This window comes from Aethalodelphis obliquidens, unplaced genomic scaffold (assembly GCF_003676395.1).
Source record: "Aethalodelphis obliquidens isolate GAN/ISIS:26980383/991018 unplaced genomic scaffold, ASM367639v1 scaffold65, whole genome shotgun sequence".
NCBI classification, from domain to species: domain Eukaryota; kingdom Metazoa; phylum Chordata; class Mammalia; order Artiodactyla; family Delphinidae; genus Aethalodelphis; species Aethalodelphis obliquidens.
In genome coordinates this window covers 7,300,145-7,315,196 of record NW_020838009.1, presented here as the reverse complement: position 1 = coordinate 7,315,196, position 15,052 = coordinate 7,300,145, and the positions used below count along the sequence as shown (strand labels likewise).

At 37.0% G+C, this 15,052-nt stretch overlaps 1 protein-coding gene across 3 annotated transcripts in view; it reads left to right on the top strand.

The window, feature by feature from the left end:
- EFL1 (elongation factor like GTPase 1) overlaps positions 1–15,052 on the top strand; it is a 134,645-nt gene that overhangs the window by 43,629 nt on the left and 75,964 nt on the right. For all 3 annotated transcript variants that reach the window (XR_003429256.1, XM_027089352.1, XM_027089351.1), the window contains one exon: positions 5,263–5,401. Coding sequence is in view for 2 of the 3 variants with exons in the window: in XM_027089352.1 (XP_026945153.1) it covers positions 5,263–5,401 (139 nt within the window). In the remaining variant the exon portion in view is untranslated. The remainder of the gene's footprint in view (positions 1–5,262; positions 5,402–15,052) is intronic.

Sequence of the window (15,052 nt, the reverse complement as noted above, 5' to 3'; positions counted from 1 at the left end):
GAACTGCTTTTGCTGCATCCCATAGGTTTTGGTTCATCGTGTTTTCATTGTCATTTGTCTCTAGGTATTTTTTAATTTCCTCTTTGATTTCTTCAGTGATCTCTTGGTTATTTAGTAACATATTGTTTCTCCTCCATGTGTTTGTGTTTTTTACGTTTTTTTCCCTGTAATTGATTTCTAATCTCATAGTGTTGTGGTCAGCAAAGATGCTTGATATGATCTCAGTTTTTTAAAATTTATTGAGGCTTGATTTGTGACCCAAGATGTGATGATCTATCCTGGAGATTGTTCCATGTGCACTTGAGAAGAAAGTGTAATCTGCTGTTTTTGGATGGAACGTCCTATAAATATCAATTAAATCTGTCTGGTCTGTTGTGTCATTTAAAACATGTGTTTCCTTATTAATTTCCTGTTTGGATGATCTGTCCATTGGTGTAAGTGAAGTGTTAAAGTCCCCCACTATTATGTTACTGTTGATTTCCTCTTTTATAGCTGTTAGCAGTTGCCTTATGTATTGAGGTGTTCCTGTGTTAGGTGCATATATATTTATAATTGTTATATCTTCTTCTTGGATTGATCCCTTGATCGTTATGTAGTGTCCTTCCTCGTCTCTTGTAACATTCTTTATTTTAAAGTCTATTTTATCTGATATGAGTATTGCCACTCCAGCTTTCTTTTGATTTCCTTTTGCATGGAATATCTTTTTCCATTCCCTCACTTTCAGTCTGTATGTGTCCCTAGGTCTGAAGTGAGTCTCTTGTAGACAGCATATATATGGGTCTTTTTTTTGTATCCATTCAGCAAGCCTGTGTCTTTTGGTTGGAGCATTTAATCACATTTAAGGTAATCATCGATATGTATGTTCCTATGACCATTTTCTTAATTGTTATGGGTTTGTGTTTGTAGGTCCTTTTCTTCTGTTGTGTTTCCCACTTAGAGAAGTTGCTTCAGCATTTGTTGTAGAGCTGGTTTGGTGGTGCTGAATTCTCTTAGCTTTTGCTTGTCTGTAAAGCTTTTGATTTCTCCATCGAATCTGAATGAGATCCTTGCTGGGTAGAGTAATCTTGGTTGTAGGTTCTTCTCTTTCGTCACTTTAAATATGTCATGGCACTCCCTTCTGGCTCATAGAGTTTCTGCTGAGAAATCACCTGTTAACCTTACGGAGTTCCCTTGTATACTATTTGTCATTTTTCCCTTGTTGCTTTCAGTAACTTTTCTTTGTGTTTAATTTTTGCCGGTTTGATTACTATGTATCTCGGCATGTTTATCCTTGGCTTTATCCTGCCTGGGAGTCTCCGTGCTCCCTGGACTTGGGTGGCTATTTGCTTTCCCGGGTTAGGGAAGTTTTCGACTATAATCTCTTCAAATATTTTCTCGGGTCCTTTTTCTGTCTCTTCTCCTTCTGGGACGCCTATAATGCGAATGTTGTTCCATTTAATGTTGTCCCAGAGGTCTCTTAGGCTGTCTTCATTTCCTTTCATTCTTTTTTCTTTATTCTGTTCCAGAGCAATGAATTCCACCATTCTGTCTTCCAGGTCACTTATCTGTTCTTCCGCCTCGATTATTCTGCTATTGATTTCTTCTCGTGTATTTTTCATTTCAATTATTGTATTGTTCATCTCTGTTTGTTCTTTAGTTCTTCTAGGTCTTTGTTAAACATTTCTTGCATCTTTTCGATCTTTGCCTCCATTCTTTTTCTGAGGTCCTGGATCATCTTCACTATCATTATTCTGAATTCTTTTTCTAGAAGGTTGCCTATCTCCACTTCATTTAGTTGTTTTTCTGGGGTTTTATCTTGTTCCTTCATGTGGTACAAAGTTCTCTGCCTTTTCATTTTGTCTATCTTTCTGTGGATGTGGTTTTCCTTCCACAGGCTGCAGAACTGTAGTTCTCTTGCTTCTGCTCTCTCATCTCACAGTTTCTGTGGATTAGGATTCCAAGTACAGCTTATCTAGTCCTGCTTAGGGTCTCACAAAGCTGCAGTGAGAATGTTGACTGAGTTGTATTCTCATCTGGAGGCTTAGCTGGGGAAGTATCTGCCTCCAGACTTCCTTAGGTTGTTGGCAGGATTCACATCCTTGTAACTGTGAGCCTGAGGGCCCCAGATTCTTTTGGCTGCTGTCAGCTCCTAGAGGCTCCCTGCAGTTTCCTGTCATGTGGACTCTTCCAGCCTGGATGCTTACTTCGTCAGGCCCGAGAGGAGACTGTACCGTGAATTTACTGGCAAGACAGAGTCCTGTGTGACCTGAGGTCATCGTGGGAGTGACATCCCATCACCTTTGCCATATTCCCTTGGTGAGAAGCAAGTCACAGGCCCCACTCACACTGAGGGGGAAGGGATTGCACAAGGAGGTGAACACCAGGAGGCAGGGATCATAGGAGGACCGCCTTTAGTCTGTCTGCTCCATCCTTCTGTTGCTTTTCCCTATAGTTTTACAACCTGTGTGTGCATTACTAAAGAATATCCTGTTTGTGTACTTTGTTTAAATGGAATCTTACTGTAGTTATTCCAGTTTGCTTTTTAACTTAACATTGTGAGGTAAATTTATGTTGATGCTTATCCTGTAGTTCATTTATTGTTCACGGCTGCATTGTATTTCATTATAGAAATATTTATCCATTTTCCTTTCAATATGTATTTCGGCTGCTTTCCTTTTGTGGAAATCGAAACAATGCTACATTGAATATTTTTGTACATCTTCCTTGTGCACGTTTGCAAAAAATTCAAGGTAATATGCCCACAGTGGAATTGCCTGTGTGTATCTTCAGCTTAACTGGATAATTCCAAATTGTCTTCCAAAGTAGTTCTGACCTACACTCCCAGCAGCAGTGTTTAACAGTGCCAGTTATTCCGCGTCCTCTCCAAAATTTGGTATTGTCAGACTTTTAATTTTTGCTAATCAGATGGGTATGATATAGTGTTTTGTTATGGTTTCAATGTACATTTTCCTTATTACTCTTTTAACATGTTTAGTGGTCATTTTTGTTTTCGCTTATGAAGGTATCTCTTTGGGTCATTTGCATAATTTTCTGTTGTACAATATATACTTTTTAATATTGGCTTTTATATATTCTGTATATTTTGTATATTCTTCTGTGTATTCTGAATACTAATTCCTTGTCATTTTTAAGTTTTGCAAATTCCTTCCTCAGTTTGGGACTTGTCACACTTCTTATTTAGTGTCTTTCAGTAGACAGTAGTTCTTAATTTTAATGTACTTGAATTCATCAGTCTTTCCCATTATGGGTTTTATTTTTTGTAACTTGTTTAAGAAAATTAAAATTATGACTACACTGAAGACACAAAATTTTCTGTTTTCTTCTAAAGTTTAATGTTTGCCTTTCATGTTTAAATGTTTAAGTCAGTGTTTGTATTATATATGGTATGAAGAAGGGATCTAATTTGATTTTTGTCCGCATACAAATAACCAGTTGTTCCAACACCATTAATTGAATAATTCTATCTTTACCCACTAATCCTCTTTGTCAATTCTGTAATAAATCAAATTTCACATGTACATTGGTCTGTTTCTGGAGTATTAGACTTCATCTTTTCTGTTTGTCTGTCACTGTCTCTATTCAGTGTTGTCTTCTTTTCTACATGTTTTGACATCTAAAAGGCCAAATTCCTCTACCTTGTTTTTCTTCGTATCTCGTTTATTCCTAACTCTCTACTCTTCTCTATAAACTTTACAGTCATCTTGTCAGGTTCCATGAAAAGTCCTGTGGAGGCTTTGGTATTGATTTAAATCAGTACATGTATGGCACTCGTCAGCATTTTGCAATGCTGAATCTTTCTATCCATGAATGTATTAGGTATAGCTCTTCACTTATTTAGGTCATTTTAAATGTTTTTATTAAAGTTTTATCATTTACTCTATAAAAATCTTTAATCACTTTTGTTACTAATTCCTAGCTCTCTTATATTTTGTTAATATTGTAAAAGTTACTGTTTTAAAAATATATATTTTTTCTGTTGCTGATTTATAGACATACAGTTAATTAAGTTTTGTATATTGGTCTGTGGCCATCTTGCTAAATTGTCTTAGTAATAATAATTTATCTGTAGTTTGCTTTAAGTGAATGATCATACTGTCTATGAATAATTCTGTTTCTTCCAATTTGATCCTTGTATTTTAAATTTCTTCCACCCCATCTTTAGAGCTCCCCTACAGAGTTGTCCCTGAGTCAGAACATGTACATTTAAATGTATCAGGTGCCTGAAAGGTCATCATTTTCATGAAGTTTCCAGGTCTACCCTAACACATTATCTTCTCCCTCCTCTGAGATTTCATGAATTTACTTGCCTGTACTGCTTTTGTGTCACTCACTCTAGGTTTGCAGTGGTAATTATCTTTGTATATGTTATGTCTCCGACGTTTTATTCTCCTCCTGGCACTGGCACAGTGCCTTGGGCCTTTCGGTATCAAAGATAAGTTGGTTCCTTGGTTGAAATGCTTTCAGGGCACTTGCATTTGTATGGAGGTCACTGAATAATTCGAGACAATATCTTGAATAATTTGAGACAGTATCTCCATAAGAATAAATGTGATGTAGGGGGAGTTCATACATCTCTTATCCCTGTAGCATATCCTTGCATGTGAGTGTGCTGTGTCTTCTCATGAGTCCCTAATATTTCACAGCATGCTCTCTTCCAGATGAACAGTGTAGGATATAATATCAATAGCAGTTGTTCGGCCATTACATGGCATGTTTATTACGTCTAACTGCTCTTTCAGAGTTACTCATTTTCATCTTGCTCAGCATTAGCACCAGCCCTTGTTGAATGCTTAAAGGATGTTATAATAAGATTATAATTGACATGACATTATAATAATATTATTACGATTTTAAGTGGTAATAGTAATAATGAGCGTTGAAATAATAGCATAGTGGTCACCAGAACTGGTGTTTGACATGGTTCATGTAAATACTAGCAAAGGGCTATGGGGATTTTTGTTTGTTAATGTGGTGCTACCGGGTCACAACAGAATTTATATTACTTAGCCATAAAGCTTATGATTATGTGGAATTCTTGACAATTTTTGAATATTTGAGAGGTTTCACTATTTCAGAATTTATTCATAAACTGAGACTTATTTTTGTATCATGCCGTTTCAGATTTACATGTTTCAGGTTTACATGCAATATGACTGCCCTATATCTTACTTTTGAATAAAGTAACTTTGTAGGTATTAACTAATCTTTTCATTTGATGCCTTCTAACTTTTCTTCCTTTATTTATTTTATTTTTTTGCCTAGGTGCCGTTAGGCTTCTCAGCTCCATTAGATGACCTTCCCCCGGTCCCCCACATGGCATGCTGTACCCTGGAAAACCTGTATCTTCTGATGGGAAGGGAACTGGAAGATCTAGAGAAGGTACCTCCAGGAAATGTGCTAGGTAGGGTGGTGCTATCTATTATATCTGTAGTCCGTTCTGAGAGATTACCCGTCATACAAACTAAGTGAAGTCTTCAAAGGAAATGGCTTTGACCTCGTTTTTGGTTTGTTTATTTTTGTCCAGTGTCCTTAGGCTTTAACTTAGTGCATTTGAGTAATTAGCATGCATAACAATAGCTTGCTGTAAATTATGGTAGTTCTACTTTAAAAAAAGTAATCTGTGAATGCTCTGTCCTAAGCTGGGGTTCTATTTGTTTGGGAGCAAGAAGGAGAATTCCTGCTCACATTAAAGTCAGTCTAGATGAACAAGACACTTCTGGTTCTAAATTATCAGAAACTATTCTGATGTAGAGGTCTATTTTCTCGCAATATTTTTTATCCATTGAATGTTGCTTTATATTATATATCCGTAAGTACTCCTCCTTATCTCCATAATGTTTATTACTTGCTTGGCTTCTGCTCTTTGTGTGCAGAATTCACATTTTAAGGTCCTTAGTGCAATCCTAAAGACTTAGCCTAAGGAATTTCCCTTGGATCATCACAGGAACCTGAGTGTGTTGTGGAATGTTGTATCCCATTCTGAACCCTTAGGGTCCTTGTCAGCTATAGAGCTATTTATTGGGTGATTGCTTGGGCTGGGGATTCTTTTTATGTTTTAGAGAAATGATCTAGACTACTGGTCCAGAACAGCTGGATTTTGTCCACTTCAGTCCAGGAAATATGCCAAAGCATTTTGACGCTCCCTTGCTGAGACACATTCTTTCTTAAATTTTTTCATTCCTTTTTTGTTGTTGTTTTGTGCTTTTGGTATGAAATTAGTAGAATTCCTAGCTTCTCATCAGTATTACCCATTCTTTTCACCCCTTTGGAAAATGCTATTGAACCTTAACAATTGATATAACTTTATGAGCTTCCGTAGCCAGAAAAATATTTTATCAGGAAGGACATGGGAAGATGAATGGAAAACACCCTAGTTTTGTTTATAAGCCTTCCTTGGGATTACTGTATTTCTCTTGATTCAATTAATTTTGTTTCTTAAATGGAAGGTGAGGTGGAAGATCTCTTAACACAATGTTCAAGTGAAAGAAAAGGTATTGAATAAAGGGTTGAGTGAATGGTTTTTATAATATCCCCTCCAGTTAAGGCTCATTGTTTGTGCTCTTTCTCCAGGAGAGGTTAGGAACTTGACATGCAATAGTTCTGGTTTCCTTCTTTCTGTTTCTAGATTTCCATATGCTGTTCAGGACTGAGGTCAGCTAGGTTATAAGTAGGGAAACCATCTCTCTTTCATCTGCCTCCTAAGGCAGCCCTTAACGCTGCCATCTGCTACAGGAGACCTACTACAAGTTAAAACTGTCTTCGTCTTGGAGAAAAGAGACATGCCTCATTCTCTTTTACTGATCTTTTAAAACATTTTGAGGGGCTTCCCTGGTGGCGCAGTGGTTGAGAGTCCGCCTGCCGATGCAGGGGACACGGGTTTGTGCCCCGGTCCGGGAAGATCCCACATGCCGCAGAGCGGCTGGGCCCGTGAGCCATGGCTGCTGAGCCTGCGTGTCCGGGGCCTGTGCTCCGCAACGGGAGAGGCCACAACAGTGAGAGGCCCACGTACCGCAAAAAAAAAAAAAAAATTTGGGGGTGGTGCTACGAACTAGGGTGGTGGAGGTGATTAAACATTCATTTACCAAATTCAGTGATAAAAAAATAACATAGATGGACACCCAACTTTGGGACAAAATGGATTAAGGAGAAAAGCCAGATTTATTTTGTTTAAGAATTAAGATTGTATTTAGCTGCAGGTAACCAAAAAACCAACTGCATAGTCTTAAACTTCACTCAGTAGGAAGCTTAAGATAGAGGACAGAGAGTTGAGGGCTGATGAGATGGTTCTCCTATGTCATCAGGGATCCAGGTTCCTTGTCTTTGCCTGTTTGCAATCCTCAGCGTGTGGCTTTTGTCCCCATGGAACCAAGATGGCTCCTGCATCTCCAGGAATCACATCAACATTCCTGGCAGGAAGAGGGCACAAGGGCCAAAGGCCTTCTCATAGCACTGATGTTTTTATTTGGGAAGAAATGCCCTCTTAGTGACCAATGTATATATCCTCATTTCTTTGTAATTTTGTCATATGATCACCCCTAGCTGCAATGGAGGCCAAGGATTGAGTCTCTTATAGTCTCTACAATTAAGGCAAGAGATATTGGGGTTGTGAATGGCTTTTGAATAGCCAGTCCATACTGTCAGCCACATCTCCTCCACATTGCCCTGGTGTTGCCTGAGGCCCCTTCATTAAGGTTCTGTTTCTTTACATTAAGGAGGAAGATAGTCTTCCAGAATGATTATAAATGTAACATTGAAGGGGTTGGAATCCAGCCAACCACTTTGACTTACCTTCTGAATTGAAGCAGATAGTAATTGTTTTCCTTCTATTAATCCAAATCTAATGGAGCCCCATGCCTGACTAGAGAACATGAGTATACCAAAATTCTGGTCATAGTTTTGCCACTAACTAGTTATATGGCCTCAGGCCAACTGTATAACCTTTCTGGTCCTCAGTTTTGCCACATGATTTGGGCTAGAGTAATTTTTACCAACATTTCTAATAGTAAAAATAGAACAGCTACTTTAATTTCTTTTTCTTAGAAGACTATTTATGGACTCCCAGGGCTTCTTTTGTTATATTTATCATACATTCTAAACTTTAAGGACAGAACATTAAATAGCATCGTATGGATACATTTTATTGCGGTAGCTGTAAAATATAAACAAAATCATATTTTGTACATCTTGTTTGTAAAATACATGCATACAAATGTAAAAATAAAGTACAAACAAAATTCAAGTTTAAAATTGCCATTATATTATGGCAGGTTGACATTTCAGTGAGGATGGAGTAAGATACAAATTCTTAGTACTTTTGTCATGAAAATCTTCCCTGGTTTATGTCAGTATACCACTGGTTGAAAAAGTCCCGAACTAGATTATCTCCAGGGTTCCCTCAGGCTTTAACTTTTCAGACTTGTGTTTTTTAGAGAAAAATCTTATTTTAGTTATTAGGATATTTCCCTTCCTAGTATTTCTTAGAAGGAACAGTACATTTTTGATATGGTTACTTGGTTGGGTTGAGAACCCATTTCAATAGCTCTATCAGAACATCTTGAACTCGTTACTAGCCTGAGAGTCAGAATTACCTTTTGTAAGGCAAATTTCATTTGTTTATTGATTAAAAAACTGGAGCATATGTAGCAGTAGTAGCAGTTTCATAAGCCAGGTGTTTAATAAAAGCAACCTTTCAAAGCTAGGAGTAAGTTTAAGGCAGGACAGAGGAAAAGGCCAAGAATTCTGGTATGTTAAGAGGTGAGCAGCAAACAGAACAAGAGAAAGCTAATTGCCAGCAGGGGTAACACATGCTGGGATTCTAGCTCTCAAGTTTCTATGTCAGCACTGTTGTTGTTTACTTAAAACAGGTTTGTCTTCCTGTGGCAGGGGTTGGGCAGGGGGTGAATGGAAAGAATAAGTTGAGTGGCTGAAGGTGATTGAATTAATCTACATGTTCCAATTATCTGTTGCTGCATAATAAACCACCCAAAGCCTAGTGGCTTAAAACAAAGGCACTTGTAAATTTTTCATGAATCTGCAGTTTGGACATGGTTTGGTGGGACAGCTTGTCTCTGTGCCACATGGTATCGGTTGAAGTGCTCAAAGCCTGGGCGCTACAGTTATGTGAAGGCTCTTTTCACTCACTTGTCTGCTGTTTGATGCTGGTTGTCGGCTGGGACCTTTTCTGGAAGTGGAACTGGGGCTGGAGCATGTGGCCGCCTGGCTTCCTCACAGCATGGTGGCTGGGTTCTGCAGGTGAGCATCCCAATAGGGAGAGCCAGGAGGGAGCTGTATCAGCTTTTATGACCCAGCTTCTAAAGCCTTCAGTCTCATTTCCGCCACATTCTCTTTATTAAGAAGTGAGAGTCGCTAAGACTGGTGCATATCAAGGAGAGGGCACTAACTCCACCTTTGATGGGAGATATGTCAAGGAATTTGTGGACATGTTTTCAGATGACCACACCACTAATCATAGATAATTTCTTGTTTCCTTTTGTATTTTAGCAGGCCCGTGGTAGGACACATATTGCAAATTAAGACATAGCGATTTTCATCGTGATCAGGCAGGCCTGTAAACTTCTTTTTTACTCTTCCTAACTTAGATAAAAAGTTACAATTCTCATTTTAATAAGAAAATAGTAGAGTGATATGACCAATACCCATATGCTTTTCATCAGAAACGATACCAAGTCAGATTTATCAGGTGCAGATGAAAATTTTTGTTGGAGAGGGAAATGAAAACATTATATTGGCATTCTTGAACAAGTCAGTGTATATAGTCAAAGTCTAAAGGAAAGTTCCTTTATTGGCACTTGAAAAATGCAGATTTCACACTTGAACTCAGCTATAACTCACTTGGAATGCTTACACCGACTAAGTGTGGTTAGATTTTATGGTCTGGAAATAGTCAATTTAAAGTTTAAAATCATTTAATTCCAACCTGATGTTTGAAAAGTTGGTATAGATGGGACCAGAGAAACCTTACTGTGTTGAACACACAATAGTCTTTTGTTCAGTTCTCTACTAAGAATTTCTCTAAAAATAAATGTTTGCTACAGGCTCCTATTAAAATGTGAGGGGAAATTGAATTAGGATTCCAAATCTTTAGCCTTTTCTTACACACTTTTAGATCTCTTCCATATGGTTAAATCTTTAAAAATTTCAGGGGCATATTCTAAGAGGAAACATGATATTGCTCTTTTTGCAACATGAAGAAAATAATAAATATTAATTAGCCTTTTCCTGAAATGGTTTTAGTTTTGCCATGGTTGGTTGCTGGGTTGATAGGAAATCAGTGTGGATTAAATGGAGAGAGTGTATGTGTTCTCCTTAGTCATGTGGGGTGACTGAAGAGGCAGAAGCCATTGAAGGGTTTTACTAGCAGATTTGATTTGATTATTTCAAGGGAAAGCTCAACGGTTTGTGACTCTTAAGCCTTTGTAGTACATTTGTAATACTTTAAATTCACTTACTAGTGAATTTCTTTTAAATATACCTTACCATCAACATTTCCACTTGGAAAGACTCTGTTTTAATCAATAAATAACCAGCAGCCTTGCTAGGCATTTCTTAGTATTAATAGTTCCAACTGATTTTAGTAAGTTTTCTTTGCAGATGTAATGAATTTGTTCTCCTGTTTCCTAAGAGTTATGTATCTTATTTCTTTTTATTTTTATTGCCTATAAAAGTATGATAAATAATAGTTATAGCTGCTTTTCTATCTTGTTACTTCCTGACTTTAATGAAGATATTTCTAGTATTTTAGTTTCAGGTTTGCTGATACCTATTGATTCATATCTCTTAATCATGCTAGGAAAGTTTTGGGTTTTTTTAAAAATCAGGAATAGATACTTAATTTTTATTGATACATTCTCAGCCTCTGAAGACAAGGTTATAGAGCTTTTCTCCTTGCTGTATAATTGATATCATGAATTATATTTATTTCCTGGTTATTAAGATGTCCTTGTGTTTCTAGAAAAAACAATACTTGAACATTTTCATATATTCTCCATGCACTGCTAGATTCAGTTTTCTAGTATTTCATCCAGACTTTTCTTGTATTATTAATAAAATTGACATTATTTTCTTGGTGTTTCCAAAATGGGAAGCTTCCATCTTTTCTACCCTCTAGAGCTGCACTGTCCAATTGGTAGCCATTAGCCGTATGCCATTATTTAAATAGATTAGAATCAGATAACATTAAAAAAAGTTTACTTCGGGGCTTCCCTGGTGGCGCAGTGGTTGGGAGTCCACCTGCGGATGCAGGGGACACGGGTTCGTGACCCGGTCCAGGAAGATCCCACATGCCGCGGAGCGCTGGGCCTGTGAGCCATGGCCGCTGAGCCTGCGCGTCCGGAGCCTGTGCTCCGCAGTGGGAGAGGCCACAACAGTGAGAGGGGAGAGGCCACAACAGTGAGAGGCCCGCGTACAGCAAAAAAAAAAAAAAAAAAGAGTGGTTCTTATTCCTTTTATAGTATAGGAATTCCTGTAAACATTTTAGTTTTTCTATGAGATTTGATCTGGATAGTTTTTATGATGAAAATAAAGTATCCTCCTGTTTCTGTTTACTAGGTTAATTTTTTAAATGTGGATAGATATTGAGATTTATCACGTGGTGGTTTCCACACCTTTCAGGTGGTACATGTTTTTCTCTTTTGACCCACTTATATTGTGAATCACATTAACACGTTTCCTAATATCAAACCAGCTTTATATTCCTGGAATAAACTATTTGATGGGTATATTTCAATATGTTAATAGAGCAGTGAATTCAATTTGCTAGTAGTTTTTCTGTAAAGTGTTTATAGTATTTGTAAGTTTGCCTGATCTATAGTTTTTTGTATATTTTATATTTGTGGAATTTAGATATCAGCTTTCTACTAGCTGCATGAAGAAATAACAAATTAGGGGATATTTTCATTGCTTCTTGTTTTGCAGAACAGTTTAAATGACACAGGAATTTTCTGGCCCTTAAGAAATTTGATTAACACCATGAAAGCAACTATACCTGGTTGGTTGTCAGTTTTGATTTGATAATGTTATCAATTGTTATTGTCCCTTTTTTATTCAAAAGAGTTGGGTCATTTTTTTTCAAATGAAACTATTTATAGCCTGAATCTTACTTATAACTTTGGCTGGATTTCTTTAGTTTTATATGCATTATTCTTTTTATCGTTACATTTTTATACACACTCTAATATCAACACTTTTCAACCAGTGTACTGCAGTTGCGCTTAAATGTGACAAGCTGTTGATCCCTTTAGTCCTTAAGGCAGCTGAGCAGGTTATGGAATAGCTGGAGCCCTCTTGTCTGTTACCTAAGATCGAATTGTTACCATTTGTTTTAGTAAAATGCTTATTTTAAGATTTGTCTGTTGAATCCTCATTTTCACTCACTGGAGTAACTGGCTAAAACTACATAACTTCTTTTGAATAGATAGACTAATACAGCTTCATAACCTAAGAATTGACTATTAGTAAGCTTATTGCCACTCTAGATATTATATGAGAACAAATGATTATGTGATGGGAATTTTTTTTCCCTTCCGTCTCCAAATATGATAGTCCTCTTTTACTCTTAAATGGTACTTATAAAATAGAGACCAGCTTGTCAGAGGAAATAAAGGAAGAGGTAATTGAAACAGTTTTTGCTGAAGTTTTTCAGTTGAAGAAAGGTGCGACATGGGTTAATGGTTTGAAGGAGTGGTTGGGTCAAGGCAAAGAGAGAGGGAAAGTGTGTGTGTGTGTGTGTGTGTGTGTGTGTGTGTGTGTGTGTGTGTAATAGAGTTTGATAATAGTTGTTTTTCAGAGAGAAAAAGAGGTAGTGAAAGGGGAAAGATGAGGGATGCAGTGAAATGTTCAAATGGTTAGTGGTATATAGAATATAACCTCTCTCAACTCAACAGTGTAAAAAACATGGTCGGCTGGTGAGAGTAAAGAAGGCTTGGGAGGGAATAAGATTTTGAAGATGTGATAATGCATGGAGAAACCATAGTGAGCAGTTGCTAGCAGATCATCAGGTTGTACCTTGACTAAAATAAATGGGATTGCAGTGAGGCTTTGGGAAGACATGGAGATGGGAAGTCCAGTGAGTATTGCTCAGACATGGAAATATAAGATTGTCTTGAGTCGACTGCCCGTCGTAGAGGGACTGTATATTGGCTATTGTTAGACATTTTGCAGCTGCCCCAGGTCTAAACGTGGAGGAAATAACCACTGAGACCTGGTTGGCCGGGAGGGGGCAGGCTCACCTGTCACTGAGCCACCTCATATAAACTCAGCTTATAGGCTTGTTGCAGTTTCCTCACTTCCATTTGTTTTTGGCCCTACCAAGCCTATTTCAGATACAATAGTTGAAAAAGTGAACAGTTGTATTTAGAACTTACACATAATAGTAAACATACTACAGGTCATATTCCATTTCAAGTGATATTGGAATCACACTTGTGAGTTGAATAATTATTTGTATAATGGTCATGCCAGCACTGGGAAGGCCAGAGCCTGGAATTTAGCTAAACTCATAAGACACTGACAGATCAAATGTCAGATATAGGAAGCTGAAAGAGTAGGTGGTAATGGATAAAGCAGAGGTCAAGTTTAAGAAGCTGATGGTGAGACCTTTGACCTCTTTTCTTAGAATTTTTAATGCATGACGGAATGGGGAAATAATTTGACTTCCGTAAATGGTTAAATGAAATTTGGGAAGCAGTCCTTGATGATTCACACAATAGTCTTGTTGACAAGGCCAAATTTGGTTTTATCCAGCTGACGACTGACTGTCAAGATACTCTCTTATACCCCCTAAATTGATACCATCCATTGGAGTACAACTTGGCATTGTATATCAAGAGTTTTAAAGATAATTATATCTTGAAAAATAATCATATCCTTTGACCCAAAAGTGCTACCTTTAGGGATTGATTCAGAGGGAAATAATTAATATTGTACACAAAGATTTGGCTATGAAGATATTTATTATAGTCTTGGGGGAGAGGGTAAATGGTTAAATGGAATTTTTAAAAATTTTTCCAAAAAGAAAGATATTTCTGCAAAGACTATGAAGATAGTTTGAAGGAAGCTGAGTGATAACAGTAACTATGGATTTTGAGTGGTGGCAGTAATTAAGAAGGTTCGACATCTCTTTTGGTCTTTTCAGAAAAGATGAAGTATGTGGTTTAGAGGAAGGTGTGATGTCGGAGGGAGAAACATGTTTCTAGTGTGACCTAAAATGTGGCAGACCCATTAGATGTGAAAGTAATCAAGGAAATGCATGTATTTTAAAATCATGAGATATTGTTTTATAACAGTTAGAATGGTGGAATTCTTAAAATCTGGCAGTATCCTGTGTTGTAGGGATGGAGCAGTGGAAACATTTATAAACTGTTGATGTAAATTGTTAATTGGTACACCACTTTGAAGAATAGGTGACCGCAAGACACAGCAATTCCACTTTTAGGAATATATCTTAGAGAAACTTTTAAATCTTGCAAACAAGGAAACATGTATAGGAATTTTCATAATAGCACTAATTACGATAGCAAAAAAATGGGGGGAGGGGAACAACCTAATTATCCATTGACAGAAGAATGGATAAGTAAATTATGGTGCAGTCATAAAGTAGAATATTATACATGGATGAAAATGAACTACACTATAAATATCAACTTGGGTCAGTCTCACAAATAGTTTATTTTAAAAACAAGCCAGTTGTCAACTATTTATGTAAAGGTTAAAAACATGTAAATATTGTATATTGTTTAGAAGCAGATACATATATAATAAAAAAAAAAATACATGAAAAGATAAACAGCAAGTTCAGCAGAGTAGTTCCCTTGAGATAGGATGTGATTGGAAGGGGTAAAAATTATTGGTAATATTCTCTTTCATCAGGTGAATAGTGAGCCTATATTGTCTGTTTTATTTTTCTTTTTACCTTTTTTATACCTGAAATATCATCTAATTTATTATTATTTTTGAGTCAGAAGGGAAGACCGTGTTAATATCTTTCTTTGACACCATTGGTGCTGTTTTATAGAATTTATCCTGTTGAATTGAG